Genomic DNA, 18,157 nt, shown 5'->3' on the forward strand with positions numbered 1-18,157 from the left:
CATGTTCTTTCAACGGAGAAGCAACCAGATGGTTTTTCTAATTACAATGTGGGGGGGGGAGACAATTTTGTTTTCTAACAACACAAATAACATACAAATGGACAAAAAGTTCTCTCTCGAATATCGTATTCCAATTCGATACATTTATTAATTTTGCCAATTTTTCTCTGTGGCGCATGCAAATTCAATAGTTTTATCTAATGCAGGCTCCAATTAACATTTACAATGAGTGAAAATGAATGGAGTTTTGAGACATTTAAAATCAAATAAAACTATTATCAATAAATTAAATAAAAACAATCAAATTATCAACATAAAATAAAAAAATGTTTGACCATGATGTTTTCTTTTTGAAACATTTCATCGTTTTACGCATGAGAGTTAAATTGTTAAACACATAAAATTAAAATTCATAGTAAATCTTGTTCTTGGATTGGCATTTGAACTAGAAACAACAATTGCTGGCTGCAGCTGCAGTTGAAACTATTGTGAAAATCATATAGAAATACATCAGAGTACTGACGGATTGGTTTATCTGACATTATATTCAGGTGGGTTTATAATAATAATAATAATAATAGATGTATTGGCCAAGGAGTTCTACAGTGATGTTTCTTTTCAGGATTGTGATGTTCAAGTTTTATGCGTTTATATGAATGTCTAATTGGACTCGTTTTTCTGGAAACTTTTGACCTTAATGTAATTATTTGCGTTGCATTGTATACATGTGTTTTAAATTAATAAGGGATGTAATTTTTTATATATATGTATGTATGTATCATCTTTAGGGTGAATCACAGGATTTTAATTTTAGCTATGTAAGTTTAACAATCAATTAAATTGTATTTTGTATTTTAGTTTGTCCTTCATATATAGTTCTATCGTCTCGTGTTTAATATTTTTAAAGTAATAATTATCTTCGTTGTTGCCAATTATTCAATTAATTGAAACTTGTTTCACAAATTATGTATAAATGATTTTATTTGCAGTCCGTTGTTATTTTTATGTATTGGGTTGTTGTGGTTGTTGTTCTTGTTGTCAGGCACTATTTCGATACCGTTTCCGATTGTTTAAAGAAGCAAACTTTACAATACAGCTTGTTCCACAAGTGTTGGAGTTTGCCTAAAATTAAACGTGATCGCCAAAGAACGCGAACTTGCTCGGTGGTGTAAATGGGTTCGACGATACGGTGGTGCAAAGTTCCTCCTGCTGCAGCTGCTGGTGGTAATGAAACTTGCATGGCTTTGATGAGAGTCTGCTGCGAACATTGTCGTCACCGCAAGCAAGTAAAGTGCACTTCCAACCAGCATGGACAGCCCATAATATCCTGACGTCGGTAGGTGTAACCCCATCCTTTGGCAAAGCTGATTTTCATACTAAACTGGTCAATGGGCCCCAAGTGAGGATGATGCGTTTGTCGACCAGCCAACGATTGAGCCCTACAAAATGCAAAAGGAAGGTCATCATTTAACTTTTAACCTACACCATCTTGTTGTGTGACTTACCTGTGCATTTGAAAGGCCTTCAGACAATAGCCGGGCATCACTTTGCAAACCCGATCCATGTCCTCCGCTAAAGTGGGAGAATCTACGAATATTGGAACATTGCCACGATTGTAAATCCATACATCATCGCACTCTAAGCTCAAAGTAACACCTGAAATATACAGAATTTCACCGTCTTACTTAATCTTTTCAAAATATATGTTTAGAATAGAATATTCACTTACCCAAACCAACTTTTTGACGCGTATTTTGCACTGCATCCGAGGACTTGGCCTTTCCGACTTTAGACGCCTTCAAATCGAGCAGACACATGCTATCACCACCGAAATCATCAGGACCTTCAGTAAATATATTGACAGCCGGCTCCTTGGCGTAGAAGAACTCGCCGACACGTTGGGCCAGCTCCCAATAGGCAATCTGGCACCATCCTTTGCTATAGGCGGTGCGATCTGTAAATATTTAACAATGGATAAGGGAAAGTAAGTAAAATTCAACAGAATAACTAATGCCATATAATCATATATGTATGTAAATTTGTAGACTTTAATATCGCTTCAAGCAACGATAAGCATCTGCAATTAAATAGGTCAAACCTTTAAGAAAAAAAAAAGACTATTACTGACACTTGTTTGGAATAATAATTTAGGATTTTGTTAAGTGTACCCTCCCCTCCTTCTTTGCACCTTTGCTTGGTTGGTTGTTCTTGTTGTTGTTGTGGTTAAATGAAGATATTGTACACAGTGCAAGCTTCCAAGCTTCGCAAATATTTCTTCGGATAGCCATAAAATTTGCGCTTTTGTTGTTGGTTTTTTTTGTTTTGTGAGGGCGACACACACAGAATTTTATTTTGAATACAAATACATGGAAGCAATTCTCCATATGAGAGGGGAGAGACACAAATACCAGCACAAGAAGAGAACAAGGCCCATGTTATACAAATACATATACAAAGGTTCACCCATCCATCCATTCAACCATCCAACCAACCATACATCCATGTATGTAGATGTGGGGCCATTTAAATGGTAATAATTTTGGCGCCATGGCATTACGTAAACAGGCCGGCGCGTCGCGTTTGGCTCGATTCTGAATGGGTGACGGAACAAGTGCAGGTCTTTATTTGATATTTTTTATTGTCATTAGCTCGCGCAGCTATCCAAAATTGGACATGGGTTTAGTGTACTGACACATCATAAAATTGGGGAAAACTTAATGATAATTGCCAACAAAGTGTTTCAAGTTAAGCTTATAAAAATACTTATAGACCTTATCTATGATGGTCTAAACAAATATAAGGCATTAATAGCTGAAAAAATATACATATAATAAAGTTTTCAATTTAAGTTCTCCACAACGTAATGAAAAGTCTAAACACAGACGAGCCAAAGTCATTGGCGCCATAGTTAAAATATATTGCTATAAATCCGTGGGAGGCTAGTGGCTGCTTTTATAGTTTTTGCATGCATGCGCCGCGGCGCTTGTGGTCGAGCACAAGAAGGGTGGGGGCGGACAGGGAAAGTGGCCGGAATGGGGGAACGGCAACGGACGCCAAAGACGCGTCATTCCCATTTGGCTAGCGTGAAAGGTGGCATTCGCCACATTCGTTGCAAGTGGCGCCTATCCCTGTCCGCTGTTTACCTAATTTACGCCACACCATCACCAAGAAACTAATATTAAAACTGGCGTCGCGCCCATGATTATGAAATAGGTTTTCTGGTGCTGCCTGATCCAGAAACATAGATAAATATGTAGTTTTGGGAGAGTGTCAGGGATCATGAGATCAGACAGGTCATGAACATAATAATAATATATACCCAAATAACTGTACATTTGTCTGTATATAATTGTATATCTTGCGAATCTCTTCATGCGGGTATAGAGGAAAGGCCAAGACATGGCGCCACGAGAAGAATCGATTGGCCTGTTTGTGATTCTTAGCGCCGTTTTGTCGGTGTTTATTTCTCTTTCTCATATGTAGATATATACCACCTACATACATATGTATATACATACATACATACACATGCATAGACCAATACAAAGGTTTGCACTTGTACAAGTGTCCATCTACAAACCATCATCTTTAAATTTAGAATATTTTTGTCTTGAAACAGTGTGGAAGTATTTTTGCATTGTGGTTACAAAATGTGCAATATTTTTGTATCGAAAATGCACATTATATATATGTATGTATGTACTTCTTTCTATCGTCCTATCTGAATGCATAATAAATATGGGTACATATAATATTTCATTTCGCCCATGTTGATGTTGCATAATTTTAAGCGCCGTTTTTGATCTTAAATCAAAATCCCACAATTCGGTATCGAATTCAAACTTGATATTTATCAATTTCGTACTAGTCAGCGGAATAAAAAGAAAAAATCGCAAGCGTGTGATATTTATCTTTGCTAAACCGGAAAATGGTTAATAAGACAAGTTTTTTAAACATACAAATATACAGTTGTGTTCAAAAATATAGTAGCGCATCACCTTGCAACATTTAAATTAATTTTTCGACATGTTAAGCGTTAAAAATTAAATTTTTTTTTCATATTCTTCAAAGAATGGGATATAAAGATGAGAATAGGATAAGATTCCGTTTGTTTTATATTGTTTTTTATAATTTTTTTATGACTTTTGCCAAATACACCAAAAAGTGCCTGTTCATAATTATAGTAGTGGTTACAAAGGAGGCAAAAAAAAAACAGTTTAATTTAATTCAAAAGTGATTTTTTGAGTTCTTCTCACTTAATAATGTCTAATACTTTGTTGTATAGCCTTTTTTTAAAATACCGACATCGCATCGGCGGATCATCGAACCGATAAGGTCCTGCCAAGGGTTCAAGGGCATTTGCGACCATGCTTTTGAACTATTTGCCAAAGCCCAGTTTTTTTTGATGGATTTGATGTTGCCACAACCCGCCTAACATCTCCCCATAAGGTCTTGATCGGATTAAGATCTGGGGACTGAGGTGGCCTTAACATAACATCGATATTTTGGATGCAAACCAATCTTTCTGGTATGTTTCGGATCGTTATCCTGTTGAAATGTCCATTTTATAGTCATTTCCCAACTGGAACATGGTAGCATTGTATTTCCTAATATATCTACATAAACATATCTATCCATAATTCCGTTTCCCACATGGGTAGGGCCAGCGAAGTTGTAAGAAAAGCATGCAATTATCATTATGCATATGCCACGATGCCTAATTGTTGTTTTGAGTGTACGTAAGATTATTTTCGGATTGCAAAATAGTTTTATTTGACGAGAAAGGCTCTAGGAAGTATGTACGATGTTCACCAAACACCTAATATAATCCTAGGTACACCCAAAACAACAATTAGGCATCGTGGCATATGCATAATGATAATTGCATGCTTTTCTTACAACTTCGCTGGCCCTACCCATGTGGGAAACGGAATTATGGATAGATATGTTTATGTAGATATATTAGGAAATACAATGCTACCATGTTCCAGTTGGGAAATGACTATAAAATGGACATTTCAACAGGATAACGATCCGAAACATACCAGAAAGATTGGTTTGCATCCAAAATATCGATGTTATGTTAAGGCCACCTCAGTCCCCAGATCTTAATCCGATCAAGACCTTATGGGGAGATGTTAGGCGGGTTGTGGCAACATCAAATCCATCAAAAAAAACTGGGCTTTGGCAAATAGTTCAAAAGCATGGTCGCAAATGCCCTTGAACCCTTGGCAGGACCTTATCGGTTCGATGATCCGCCGATGCGATGTCGGTATTTTAAAAAAAGGCTATACAACAAAGTATTAGACATTATTAAGTGAGAAGAACTCAAAAAATCACTTTTGAATTAAATTAAACTGTTTTTTTTTTGCCTCCTTTGTAACCACTACTATAATTATGAACAGGCACTTTTTGGTGTATTTGGCAAAAGTCATAAAAAAATTATAAAAAACAATATAAAACAAACGGAATCTTATCCTATTCTCATCTTTATATCCCATTCTTTGAAGAATATGAAAAAAAAATTTAATTTTTAACGCTTAACATGTCGAAAAATTAATTTAAATGTTGCAAGGTGATGCGCTACTATATTTTTGAACACAGCTGTATTTATGTACACACATACATACATACATATCTACACATGTGTGTATGTGATGCCTTTAGCGAATATATTCAGTTTATCCCATGAAGAGATAATGGGTAGTACCCAATGTCATGAATGATATCATGAATGTGCATTGCCACTCCTACAATTCCTGTATAACCATAACCTCAACCCCAAAAAACACCGTGTCCAGCGTGTCCGCTCTATAAAACAAAAACGTCTCAAAGGCAAGCGCCAAGATTGTTGTTGTTGGTTCACGGGGCAGGCGGCGGCACTGGCACTGGGTTTTGTTGTTTTTTTTTTCGCTCATTATTTATTTTCATTTCGTTTTTTTTTGTTTTTTGTGTGCTGTTTTCGCTTAAGAGTTAATATCAATATAGAAAGTGACGACCTGACGCGGCAGCCTGGCGCCAGCACAACTTGCTTGCCGGCGTGCTTAAACACACGCACGCGACTTGCTGAGTCAAAGCTCTCACACACACACACAGCACTCATGCACACACTCACACAGATACTCGTCGCAAACTTTCTCATTGCGAATTAATGGTACAAGTTCTCGCTCCAAGATACACACACATGTCGGCGGTTGTGCTCAGTGGAGATCTCTTTCTCTCTCTCTACCCACTAACTAACTGTTGGTTCCAAGAGAACCAAAAAAATATGTATATGTGTGTGTGTGTTTATTAGGGTGGTCATTAAAAAATTCTACATGATATACGAAAAAAAAAACAAAATCTTTTAGGTAATGTTTCAAAAGTAATCTCTTGATTTGAGTCCAATTTTAAGGCAATTAAGTTTCTTCTCTTTTTTTTAGTTTCCTGCTGATTAAATCCTGACCATCCTGAAAATATTCCACTACCAAGCTAGTTTATGTACACACACACAGGCAATAAAAGGCACTGCTCTGACCACGTTTTTGATTCTCCCCTCTCTCCAACAACCAAAGAGAGACTCACCTTTGCCGTCAGTGGTAAAAGATTCCAGACTTGGGCCGAACAACTGGGATTCGGTGGTGGTGGTTTGCGTGGTTTGCTTGATGATGCTTGAAATGCTGGAACTGCTCCGACCACTGTTGGGTCTCGGGGCCATCCATGTGGGTATAATTGACTTTTCGACGTTTGGGAAGTCTTCTTCGGAATCTGCAAAGTGCCAAATTAAAATTTACGTTCCCTATGGTCATCATTTGGGTGCATTGGCACTCCAAATGTATACATATGTATGTTTATATGCATACCTGCATCTCTCAATCGGAGCATTTTTGAGCGGTGGTATGGTGGCGGTTCGGATTCTGAAATATTGACAGAAAAGAAGATTCATTGAAATATCTTGAAAATACCATTTTTTTAACATTTGTATGTATTTATTTACATTTTCATTTTAATTTATGTATTGACCTTGTTAGAATACTTTGGAAAAGGAAATAAATTTAAAAGTAAAAGTTTATAAAAGAATAATATTGCATTTACTTTTAATAACTGTTTTATCTGTCTAAATCTTTTCTGACATAAAATATTTAATCGACTAGAGCCTGGCACGAGTATATTCAAAACTTTCATTATTTATACCAGTAATCCGAATATCTAAACTAGAGCCTTCTGCGAATATTCCTTACAATAATCCCAATATGGACATATTTTAATGAATTTAAAGAAACTCCAAGTAAATCTCAACGAAGGTACATATGAATGAATAAATGTCTAACAATAAGTCACTTAAAATAACTTGCTTTATTTGAAGTATTTGTGGAATGATTTAAAAACGCAGATAACTCCTGAGTACTCACAGTATATTATCCAAGTAGTTTTATTCGTAGTGCTAACACACATTTAAATTTTAAAAGATAGAAAGCCCCTTAATTGAGACTGGGTTAAGTATTACGACGCAAATTATATATTTTTCCTAATAAATCTGGTTTAAAGCTAAAGCTTAAGAAATATCCAAACATTATGTCAATATTTTTGGATATATTATTAGTAGAACAATTCTTTTCTTTGTTAAGTATTAGTTTTTTATTTCAAAAATATAACCACCAATTACTTAACAACCAAAAAAAAAAGAGAGAAAAACTCATTCAAATAAATTCTTCTTTAATGTATCCCGACATAAGGACTTGTAAATTATTGCTGGTTCTTGCAAATTTTCATATGTTTTTTGACCAAAAATATTGTAGACTATTTTGATTTTAGTTATGTATGTTTATATCTTATTTCTGTCATTCAACGCCAAATGTTTATAGAGCTCTGTGGCTATATGATGAGATCATGGCTCACAGAATAACATATACATACATATGTCTATATGTACATACATACAAACATAAATTCAAGAAAACCAAAGCGAAACGACAACAGAAACAAGCAAGCAACCAAAAAAAAGAGGGAAAAAAACTTGAGTGTAAGTAAGCCAAACATCAGCTCGGCGAAATAAAAATAAATAAAATAAATAATGTTTGCATATCAGGCAGCACCACCAAGGGGACAGTTTATTGGCTTTGATGTGCTGCGCTTTTTTTCTGTTGGTCCGCCGGTACCAGTTAAACCTGATTACGATTACGTGTGGACGTTGTTGTTGCTGCTGCTGGTGCTGATGTTGTTGTTGTTGTTGTTGAAGCCATCGACGCCAGCCAGCCACACCAACATCGTCGTAGTGGATCTAACAATTCTTAAAAAAAAAGCTAAGCGCACAAGCGACCAAAACAAAAAACGAAGGGAGCAAAATATTCCAGCTTTACTTGAATCACCATCCACTCCTCTCGCCTCCCCCATTAAGAGGGGACAGCGACGACTCCACACACAATCCAATGGATCGTTCGATCGATCGGCTAACTAAATAATCAACTGATTTTTGCATGGCTGGCTGTATATATTGGCTGTTGGTTTTTTTTATATGATTGATGGGGTCGGTTCGAAGGAAAACGAAACGAAACTAAAAAAAGTTATCGGTATACATAGATAGATCTTCCGCAATAACACAACAGATCGTATTGATCGGTGTTAAATCATATTCCACACTGAACGATTCTTAAACAAATAGTAATAATTCAGTTTTGATAACATTTCATTCAGTTGTGATATTAAAAAAGTGAAGCCGGCACGGAAAAATTCTTTAGTTTCAGATGAATCCAAAAGATACATTTATATCTCTGTGTGTGTGTATTTAATATGGGGGCACACATCACGATCTCGTCGACCGTCCTTACAATTCCAGGAATTATGTTCCCTTCGTCGTTGTCGACGTCGTCGTTGTTGATGGAATAATATTATCGACTTGTTTAATGTGTTCGGCGCCGCCATAAAAAAAAAACCAGTCACTGCCATCCCATCCCATCCCATCCCATGATGATGATGATGATCCGACGACCAGACGACGATGACAACGAGCGACGCAGATTGGGGCGCTAATGCTGCGCATGTGTGTGTGTGTGTGTGTGCATGTATGGGTGTCTGTCAGTTCTACAGGTATAAATGTATGTACAATTTACCTTTATATAAATGAATATACACAGGCTTGTATGTAGTTAGTTATGATTTACATTCTAGAAAACCAAACTTGGTACCCAGAATTAATCATATAAAACCAATGGGTTTCCTTCATGGAATGTCCTTCAGCTAGTTAATATATAGTATGCAAGTTTAGTAAAGGTAATAAGATATTGATTTTTGGTTTTTTCATTCATCTCTTTACGAATTTAATTTTATATTCGCACCCTTCTGAAGAGCCATTACTTTACTCAAACACAAATAAACTTTCTAAGTTTCTTATTCAAGTTTTTCTTTTATATCCAAACCTTGAGAGACAATACTATTTCATTAATATTTGTACTAAGAAATTAAAAGATTTCCCATTATATTTAAAATTTAAACTCAGTATTCAGGAATAGGAATTAGAAATAATGTGATAGATTAGAATATTATCAAACGGCCAAGAACGAGTTGGCATTAAAAAAAAAAACAACAACTTTCTGGCTAAGAAACCATATTGCAAAACATTATGGTAAATGTAGATATTTTTCAGAAATCGAAGAACATTTTTAAAATCAATAGTTCTCAAGAATCTTTCAAATTTGCAGCCTGTTAGAACTTAATAGTGTCTAAAAGAAGCACACCAGATTCTAGATAACGTTTTATTGGAATCGTAAGAATGAATTGAAAGTTTGTATAAACTAATTATAATTATAGATAGATATCATAAACTTTTCCTGGAGCCCTAATTCCCAGATAAACGGAACCGACAACTATGTACATATGTATGTCTCTATGCCTATGCACCACACACAATCTCGTCGTAATTTGTAGATACGTTTACAACTTGCAGTCTTGCTTCTCTTTTCACAATATATACATACATACATACATATATACAGAATGTGTTTGTGTGTGTGAGAGCTAAAAATAAAAACAAACAATTCGAAAAATACATAGTGCGATGCGGCAACTATATAGTGGCGACGGATTTAACGAATAGGACGACGACTAACGGTCGCAGTTTGCGTTGGCGACGACGACTGATTATTTCCTGGCGCCAGTTTCTAAATTTACGCAAATTATTTTGAAAAGAATTTAGTCGCCGTCATGCACGCACCTTCCCTCCGTCGAGATAGATAGTTTCAAAGTGTATCCCATACACACACAGACGCACGCACACACATCCGTTTTAAATACATATTGATATACACAAAACGAAGATCTCTTCTCAAAGAAAGTCTTTAGATACTCCTCCTGTTTTTGCTACCTGTTAAAATGTGTCAGGCCGCAGAACAATTTATCAGCTGGAGTTCATTAGATTTTTCTATAGAAGTGAAGGTATAGAAGAATCGGTACCCGATCTTGAGGGATCGAAAGGGGCACTTGGGCCGGACAATGTAGATTATTTCGAAGATGTTTGGTAATGTTTTAAACAAAGAAAAGGGCACAAAAGGTAAAGTTAACAACTTACGTAAAAACGGATGTAAACGGTCCGCCAATGACTACATAAATTCGCAACTGTAATATTCTCATAATTCTCAACACTATAAAAGGAGTTTTTATTTTGAATATACTTTTTTTTATACACTTGTGTTAATAATATTTATTCCACTTTTGTTTATGAATTTGATAACAGGGCCCTGTGTTTGCCACGTTTACGCTGATTACGATTAGAGCGAAAATGGCTAGAATTGGAAGACTTTGGACCTACCTGCATCGATGAGGTGTAATATGCGAAACCAGTGCAATGGATTGCAACATGCGTAGACAGAGTCTCCAGCAGTGGGACAGAGAGGCAGGCGTTTTAGTTCGGCACCATTCCTGAGGTCCGGCCAAAAGAATAACCGGCATGCTGTAACATGATGCAGATCCTCCTCGGTGGCAATTGTTGTGCATTTGATTAAAATGCATTTCAAGTAGCTTGGCGAGGCAGATGGGACAACAACGTTGCCGCCGCCGGTTATGGATGAGTTCGTTTTCGCCGGCAGATCCACGCGACTTTTCACGGCACGCAACAGGTCGGCAGGTTGCTTGTGCTTGAGCTGCTTTATAAAGGCGTCGAAATCTTTGCGTTTGCGAGTCGCTGACGTCAGCGGAATCGAATGTCTCGGATTTGCCGCTGTTTGGCTCTGGTGCTGTTGGGGATTGGGATTGTGGCTGGTAGATGGAATTCCGGGATGATGGCCGTTCGAACTGCTCGATTCGTTGGCATGACTGCCGCCGCAGCAGTTTCGAAACATATTTGCCGCAGACGTTGCAATTGGGAAGAATCGATTGTTGGTCTGGGTTGATTGTAGATTCGTTGGCGGTGTCGGCGGCTCCATCCGTGGTGGCTCCTGCTGTGATCGGACGCTTCTTCTCTCGTTCAACGAGTCGTCGTTCGAGCTTTCGCAACCGGATGCACCACCTTTGGTGTATGTATTCACGGCTCGCGTTGCGTAGTCGCTGTCCGAATCTTCTGTTGGCAAGAAGTCTGCGTATATGTCCGTCTGTGTCTCTGCTAATACTCCATCCAGTCTGTTGTGATGATGCTGGGGCTGATGCTGATGGTGCTGATGTCGTTGCCTGTGGTTGGAATTCTGAGAATAGGATCCAGAGCAGTCTATGCAATTGTACGGCGGCGGAGGAGTCGAGGTCTGAGCTAGTCGCAAGGACTCGTCGTTGCAGGAGCCGCGGCTGCCAATCGATAGCCGCTGCTCTCCCATCCTCTGAGGGTGGAGTCGATGTTGAGGGTGCAGCGGCTGTGGTGACTGTATGGGTAGCCCATCGGACATTGCCGGATTGTTTCTTGACGCATAACGCCATAGTTCTTTCTTTTTTTCGCTTGGGAATATCATGGAGGGACATTAAATTTTTTGGTAACATCGATCCTATCGTATGTACATTATTTGAATTGACTAACTACTTATTTCACTCGGACTCAATGCGGCCGGCTAGTCACGGTTATTATGGCTTTAGTATGTAGTGTAGTTATTGGGTCTCGTGGTGGATGGAAACTAGGGTGGGACTGGAGGAAGAGACCTGTTGCTAAGCCACGTCTCTGGGTGGTTTGTTTTTCAAGATTTTTGTGTATTTCTTTTCAAGAATTCCTAAATCTAGCGTTTTTTTGTTTCACTCGATGGCTTTGATATGTTTTGTAGTGCTGCTTTTTGTTTCCTTTGATATGTGTTTATGGAACTCTGCAAGAGAAAGAGAGATAAAGTATAAAAAATGGGATTTGATTAGTTACTAGGCAAAATATTGTGTGTAAATGTATCATTGAGTATTTTGTCTCTAAGTAATTTACTCTGATCGTAGCGTTAAAATATTTATAAAATGATCTCCTATACCGAGCAGCTGTCGGTGCCTGAAAATGTACTGCTACAAATTAACAATCCCAATACATATGTACATACATACATACATACACTCTCTGGTATCTTGTGTGTGTGAGTGTGTTGGACTTATACAAGCCCAAACGACCATTTGCTGGCATTTCTTGTGCCCCTTATCGACAACAGTGGCGCCGCCGACGTGACGGCAACTCGCAAACAACAGCAAAAACCAGAGAGAGACTACTTTTGGATCAAACCGAAAATTGTATACCCTTTGCAAATGATCAATTAATACACTCTATTCTGACAACATTTTCCAACTAGAATTCACAAATACTAATGAGATTAGAGATTAAATTAAAATATTTATTCCTTTCTAAACGTTGCTAAAATTGCGGATACCCTATTTTTGGTTAGTGTATTAAAAATTACCAGTCAGCCCCACACAAGCACACACACACACATACAATCTGGCACTCAAATTCACAAACACCGCCAACCGCGCCGCACACCGACACACATCACATACATGCATACATTCATACATAGTTGCTTACAGAATTTCGTTGCTTGCGTGCAGCAGCAAAGAAAAGAAATGGTCAGCGGGACGAGACGCGGGGGTTGAGACTCAGGCAAAACTGGCGCCAGTGGGCGCCACTGACGTAATAAAAGAAATAATAGTAACGATGTTGGCGGCGTCGCAATGGCGCCATCAATATAAACTTATATCAGACAGACACGAACAACGACCGACAGCGCCGACGCCGCAGTCGACGTCTGTCTGTCGGTCGGTCCGTCGGTCGCTTTGTCAGCCGGTTTGGCAAGTTGAAGAATCAACAATTTAAGGTTGAGGTGAATATAAGTTAATCTACTCAGACTCAAGAGTCTGACAAGGGGATGATGTTCAGGTGTGCAAGTCACCGATTTAGTATAGAGAGAGAGAATGAGAGAGGTGCATATACAAAATTTAGAAGAACAACCTATGAGAAAAGCATTAGGAATAGGGTCAACTAGCTAATTGAATTTTTTGAACAATACCCATCTACAGTTATCATGTACATAGTTCAAATGAGATTTAATAGAATAGCCCCAAAGTTTTGACTGGTGTAACAAAACTTAAGTCAAATCGGTTACCTGAACTTCTACTTGCGAGTCTTTTTTCCTGAACTTACAGCCTTAATTTTAATTTGTGGTAAGAAGAGAAAAAGGAAAAAAACAAGAGAGCGCATAAGAGGAGAGCATAAATAAGCAACAGCGAGTGTATTCATGTGTATGGGAGTGTGTGGGAGAGGGGAAAAAAGAAGAAGGAGAACACACTTTCATGTGTGTGTGTGTATCTGTATATTCTATAGTTCTTCTGAGAATTCATCGAGTAAAAGAATGCGAGAGGCTTGTAAGTGAACCAATAGACATGCATTGATATTTGCATCTAAAAACGTTCCATTGAGACTATCAATATATTCATTTTATAGCTCTTAAATATTTGTCCAAAAGATACACACATACATACATATGTACATACATATGTGTCTACATTCATAAATTCAGAAATGAATTATTTTCCAATTGAAGAATATGTTCTCACAAGAGAAAGAGAGAGAGAGAGAGAAAAAAAAGAATGTGTTGCGTAGGTTGTATCTGAGAGAGAGAGAGAGCGAGAGAGGGAGAGGCTTAAACTTGATGATGCACACACACTCACACACACTTGTATGAATATGTGCATGAACGTATCGCATAATCTATGGCGCCACTCACACACAAGCAAATCAAGACACAACAATACAATGGCGCCGGCATACTCATACACACACACACACACACGCCCAGTTGGAAATGTATCCATGTTTGTCGTGACAAGACAAGTGATTTTTTTTCTTGGGGAATATTACTTTAAATACCTTAAACTTCAAACTTTACCATTCCAAACTACTCATTCTCCACGAATAAAAAAAATATTATATTCATTCATATCTCGTTAAATTAGTCACACTCTAATGCCACAAAAAAGGGCAAACATTTACTTGGCCAAATTAATTTCCGCAGTGAAAAAGTGTTCAAGTTCGGGAGCGTTAAAAAAAATTTCTTTGTAATCAAAAAAAAAATTGAAAAATATATAAGGAAGACACCTTAAGGAGGTATTTTGAAAATATTTGTTTGTCTATGAATTTTCAAAGGAAAATTTTACTTTTTTCTCAAATATGGTGTAATCTATGGGTTTTCTTGATTTATATCTGAACACGTTTAACAATAATATATTATTATACGTATGTACATATGTATATTAGAATCAATTAAATCCTTAGTTGCTATGGCATACACTAAATCCTAAACAAACATTTCAATGAGTTTGGCCATTATAATCAATTTCTATCCCTACGACGAAAACGACAAAATAATTCAAATGATACTAAATGTGAATACATTTTTTTTAATCTTTCTTTTAAGATACTTACCGTTTTGTGATTTAAAATTCAGGATTAGCCATTCCTTTTGATATTATGTCGGTTTTTTATTGATATGTTTTGTGTTTGACTTATTTATTTATTTATTCACATTGATTTAGATAGTCCTGATATGTATAGGAAGGAGTTTGTTCACAAAATATATTAATTTTTGAATTCACATTTCTGTATTGAAAATACATTGATTAATAATTTTAAAGGCATTTCGACGAATGTGTGTTTGTGTGTGTACACGTGCCGCCGACGCGAACTTTTAATAATTGCGAGTAAAAATCGATCATTTGTGGTTGTTGCTTTTATTTATTGACCAGCTTTTGTCGTGATATCGCATGTGTAAGGGCGTGTGTGTGTGTGTGTGTGTGCGTATGTATGTATTCTTGTCCAAGTTACCTATCCGTTGCTAATCAGAAAATAATAACAATTCTATACATAAACTTGTATTTAAGGTATTTCTTTAAGGTGGCGCCTATTGGATTATGTATATAATGCATAATCAAATGTATGTATTTACCAACATACAGATGTACAGGTAAAAGTATAAACTGTGCTAAAATTTCATTTTTTTTGTCTTATGAAAATTTAAACGTCAGCATTAACAGTGGAAACGATAACGCGCGATCGAGCCATTTTATTATATTTTATTTATTTTTTTTGCAATATAAGGTCTTCGGCTACCTTCGTAATTCTATATAGAGCAAGATAGACGGTAAGAGAGCAGGTAAAATGCGGTTAGTAGTCATTAGCTTTGGTCAATCTCTATTTGTGATTCAATACATATTTAAAAGTAATATGGATCGATCTATGTGACATACAAAAGTCTAAATATGATAACAGAATAACAACATACAAACACACACACACACTAAAACACATATATTTTATAATTTTGTTGTAAATTAGTTTAGTTTTTAGTTGTGTGACACTTTTACACTTTAATTTTTATCCACAAATCGGCTTACATTTTAGCGCATTTGGGGGGCGTATACGGAAAACGAAAAGGCTATTCTTTTCTTGCTCTCGACAAAATTCACATTCACTTCTCTTTTCACTTGGCGCCGCCTTACAATTGGATTGAACGAAATGCAAGAATATATATACGTATACGTAACGTAACAACTCAAATTTGTTGTTGCCTTTTATTTGTTGTTGTTGTTTACACCCGCGATTACAGTAATGCCCGTTTTACTCGGCAAACCAAAAAGACGAAAAAAAAAATACCTCGCACACACACACGTCCGCGCAAAGCAAAAAGTATCTTTCGGGTTGATTCTCATCGAGGTGTTCTCTTAAGTTCACCCAGTTTTTAATACTATTGAAAACACACAAGAAAAAAATTAAAAAGGCAAAACTTTGCGCACGGCCGGTTTAGTTTTCTTAATTATAATTGTAAGCGATTCTGCACGTTTTTCTTAATCAAAAATCAAATGCGTAATATTAATTGAAAAATTTCCAACGTTTTAAATTCTTTGTATTATTTTGTAAAGAAATTCACTTGACGAAATAGTTTGCCAAGTAGATTGCGATAGTATTTTTTTATAAAACGTCCGACCGCACAACCGCCCACCTTGGAAACAAAAACAACATTAAAGTAGCGATGGCATTTGCATCGATACCATGTCATCGCTTTTATCGAGTGGAGCCACTAACGATAAATTCCCATCTCTAGAATTAAAAACTAGAACTAGAGATAGCACATCAGGCGATTGTACCATTTAACAATCGTGTTATCGATGAACTTCCAGCGCAAGAAATAACACAGACTTCCCCAATAAACATTTATATAAAGAACATTTTTTGATCTCTTAGAAACTTTAATTCCTAACTTTTTGAAAACCGCATTAAATAAATAAAACGCTACCAAATCAGGGAATTGTTATAAAGAATGCACAAGCAACGACAAGTGGATGGAAAACCAGCAGAATTATTGGGGTATGTGTACCCCAAAAAATGTAACTTAGTATTGGAATTATAAATTAATAAGTTTATGTGAATTTAAATTTAGGTACATTAGTTAAATATTTAGGATATGAATATGACCGTTTTTTTTTAAAAGCACCTCATACTTAACTTCATAGCAGTATATTTATACTAACTACACACTTAATCTGCAAATTTTGTTTAAATATTTTTGACAAAGCTTTTTTTGATTCTCCAAAATTTTTAATGCGTATAAATGATTATAAGCTATTATTTTAAAATAAAATGAGTGATAAATTATAAATCAACTTTAAATAATTTAATTTAATTAGTCAAAACAGACAAATTAAACATAAAATGGTATACTGGTATTTTTAGCTATTGCCAAAATATGAATTTTAAACAAATGCAGTTTTTGAAGTATTATCCGTTTTGCAATTCTTTGGTTTTCACTATGTGTAACTTACCCACCTCAGCAGATCATTAGATGATCATACATTGTACAATAATTGTTTAAATATATTTATAAATATTTGTGCTTTTGTAGACAACGGATGCGAAACAAACTATTCCCGAGGCATCTTGTAAATGAACTAAGCGTCAGACATTACTGTGGACATCCTTTTATATTAAGGACCCTTTCAGTGCGCGCACTTATGGCCACTGCGCAAGGACAGACAATGCGGTGCAGAGCAGAAACAGAATAGAACAAAACAGACTCATTTTGGACAAGGCGCCGTCGCCGCCGGTCTTGGACGCCGACGCCAATCGCCGTCCTGTCGTCGCGTCTTAACTCCCGTTTGATACTCATACGTTTACCCAATTTGTTGTCAATCGTATTAATATTCAATGTAATGATCTGGTCCAAACCTGTTTAGATTATCCTCATTAAAGTGGCATCACACACAGGACAATTTGTATTAGCCAGCATTATTAGGGCAGACCACAAACAAAGAAAGCAACTGAATGGAAATAAAAAACATATTAAAAAAAAAGGAAAAAAGCGACACTATTCTTGGCGACACTACACTTGGCGTCTAGTCCCAGTTGTTGTCTAACAAGCTTAAATCTATCCTGCGCAATTTCAGCTTCGAATATTGGCTGCCGGGTTGGCTAGCCACGGTTACGGCGACTGGCGGCCCGAAGTCAAATTCAAACTACCCTTAGAAAGGAATTGTGGATGGGGGTAAGGGCATCTTTGTTCATTTATGTATGTATGATTGCTCATTGACGAATTAGATTTATTTCTATTGCCTGTGACTTAAATTTATTATCATAATGCTCATTGCCATTTAAGCAATTTGCTTAACAATTATCAAATTTCTTACTTATCTGACGATGCATTAAAACAAGCGCCAAATGCGTTACTTTTTATTGAATTCAAAAATCTTT

At 36.6% G+C, this 18,157-nt stretch overlaps 1 protein-coding gene across 1 annotated transcript; it reads right to left on the reverse strand.

The window, feature by feature from the left end:
* Positions 1–318: 318 nt before the first annotated feature.
* Positions 319–16,413, reverse strand: LOC6650965 (mothers against decapentaplegic homolog 7). The gene is made up of 8 exons (XM_002072976.4): positions 15,808–16,413; positions 14,840–15,013; positions 10,784–12,251; positions 6,843–6,896; positions 6,565–6,747; positions 1,730–1,954; positions 1,506–1,656; positions 319–1,439 (listed from the first exon to the last, which is right to left on the reverse strand). The coding sequence occupies exons 3-8, from the start codon at positions 11,907–11,909 to the stop codon at positions 1,274–1,276; spliced, it is 1,905 nt and encodes a 634-aa protein (XP_002073012.2). The 5' UTR covers positions 11,910–12,251; positions 14,840–15,013; positions 15,808–16,413; the 3' UTR covers positions 319–1,273.
* Between the last annotated feature and the right edge of the window lie 1,744 nt (positions 16,414–18,157).

Source organism: Drosophila willistoni, chromosome 3R (assembly GCF_018902025.1).
Source record: "Drosophila willistoni isolate 14030-0811.24 chromosome 3R, UCI_dwil_1.1, whole genome shotgun sequence".
NCBI classification, from domain to species: Eukaryota; Metazoa; Arthropoda; class Insecta; order Diptera; family Drosophilidae; genus Drosophila; species Drosophila willistoni.

What these genes read in the sequence shown, in the direction of transcription:
- LOC6650965 (XM_002072976.4), bottom strand. Translation starts at nt 11,909, where the DNA reads ATGATATTCCCAAGCGAAAAAAAGAAAGAACTATGGCGTTATGCGTCA. An exon ending in GCTCCGATTGAGAGATGCAG is followed by an intron (nt 6,748 to 6,842) that starts GTATGCATATAA and finishes GGCACTTTGCAG; the next exon opens with ATTCCGAAGAAGACTTCCCA. An exon ending in GCGTCAAAAAGTTGGTTTGG is followed by an intron (nt 1,657 to 1,729) that starts GTAAGTGAATAT and finishes TGTATATTTCAG; the next exon opens with GTGTTACTTTGAGCTTAGAG.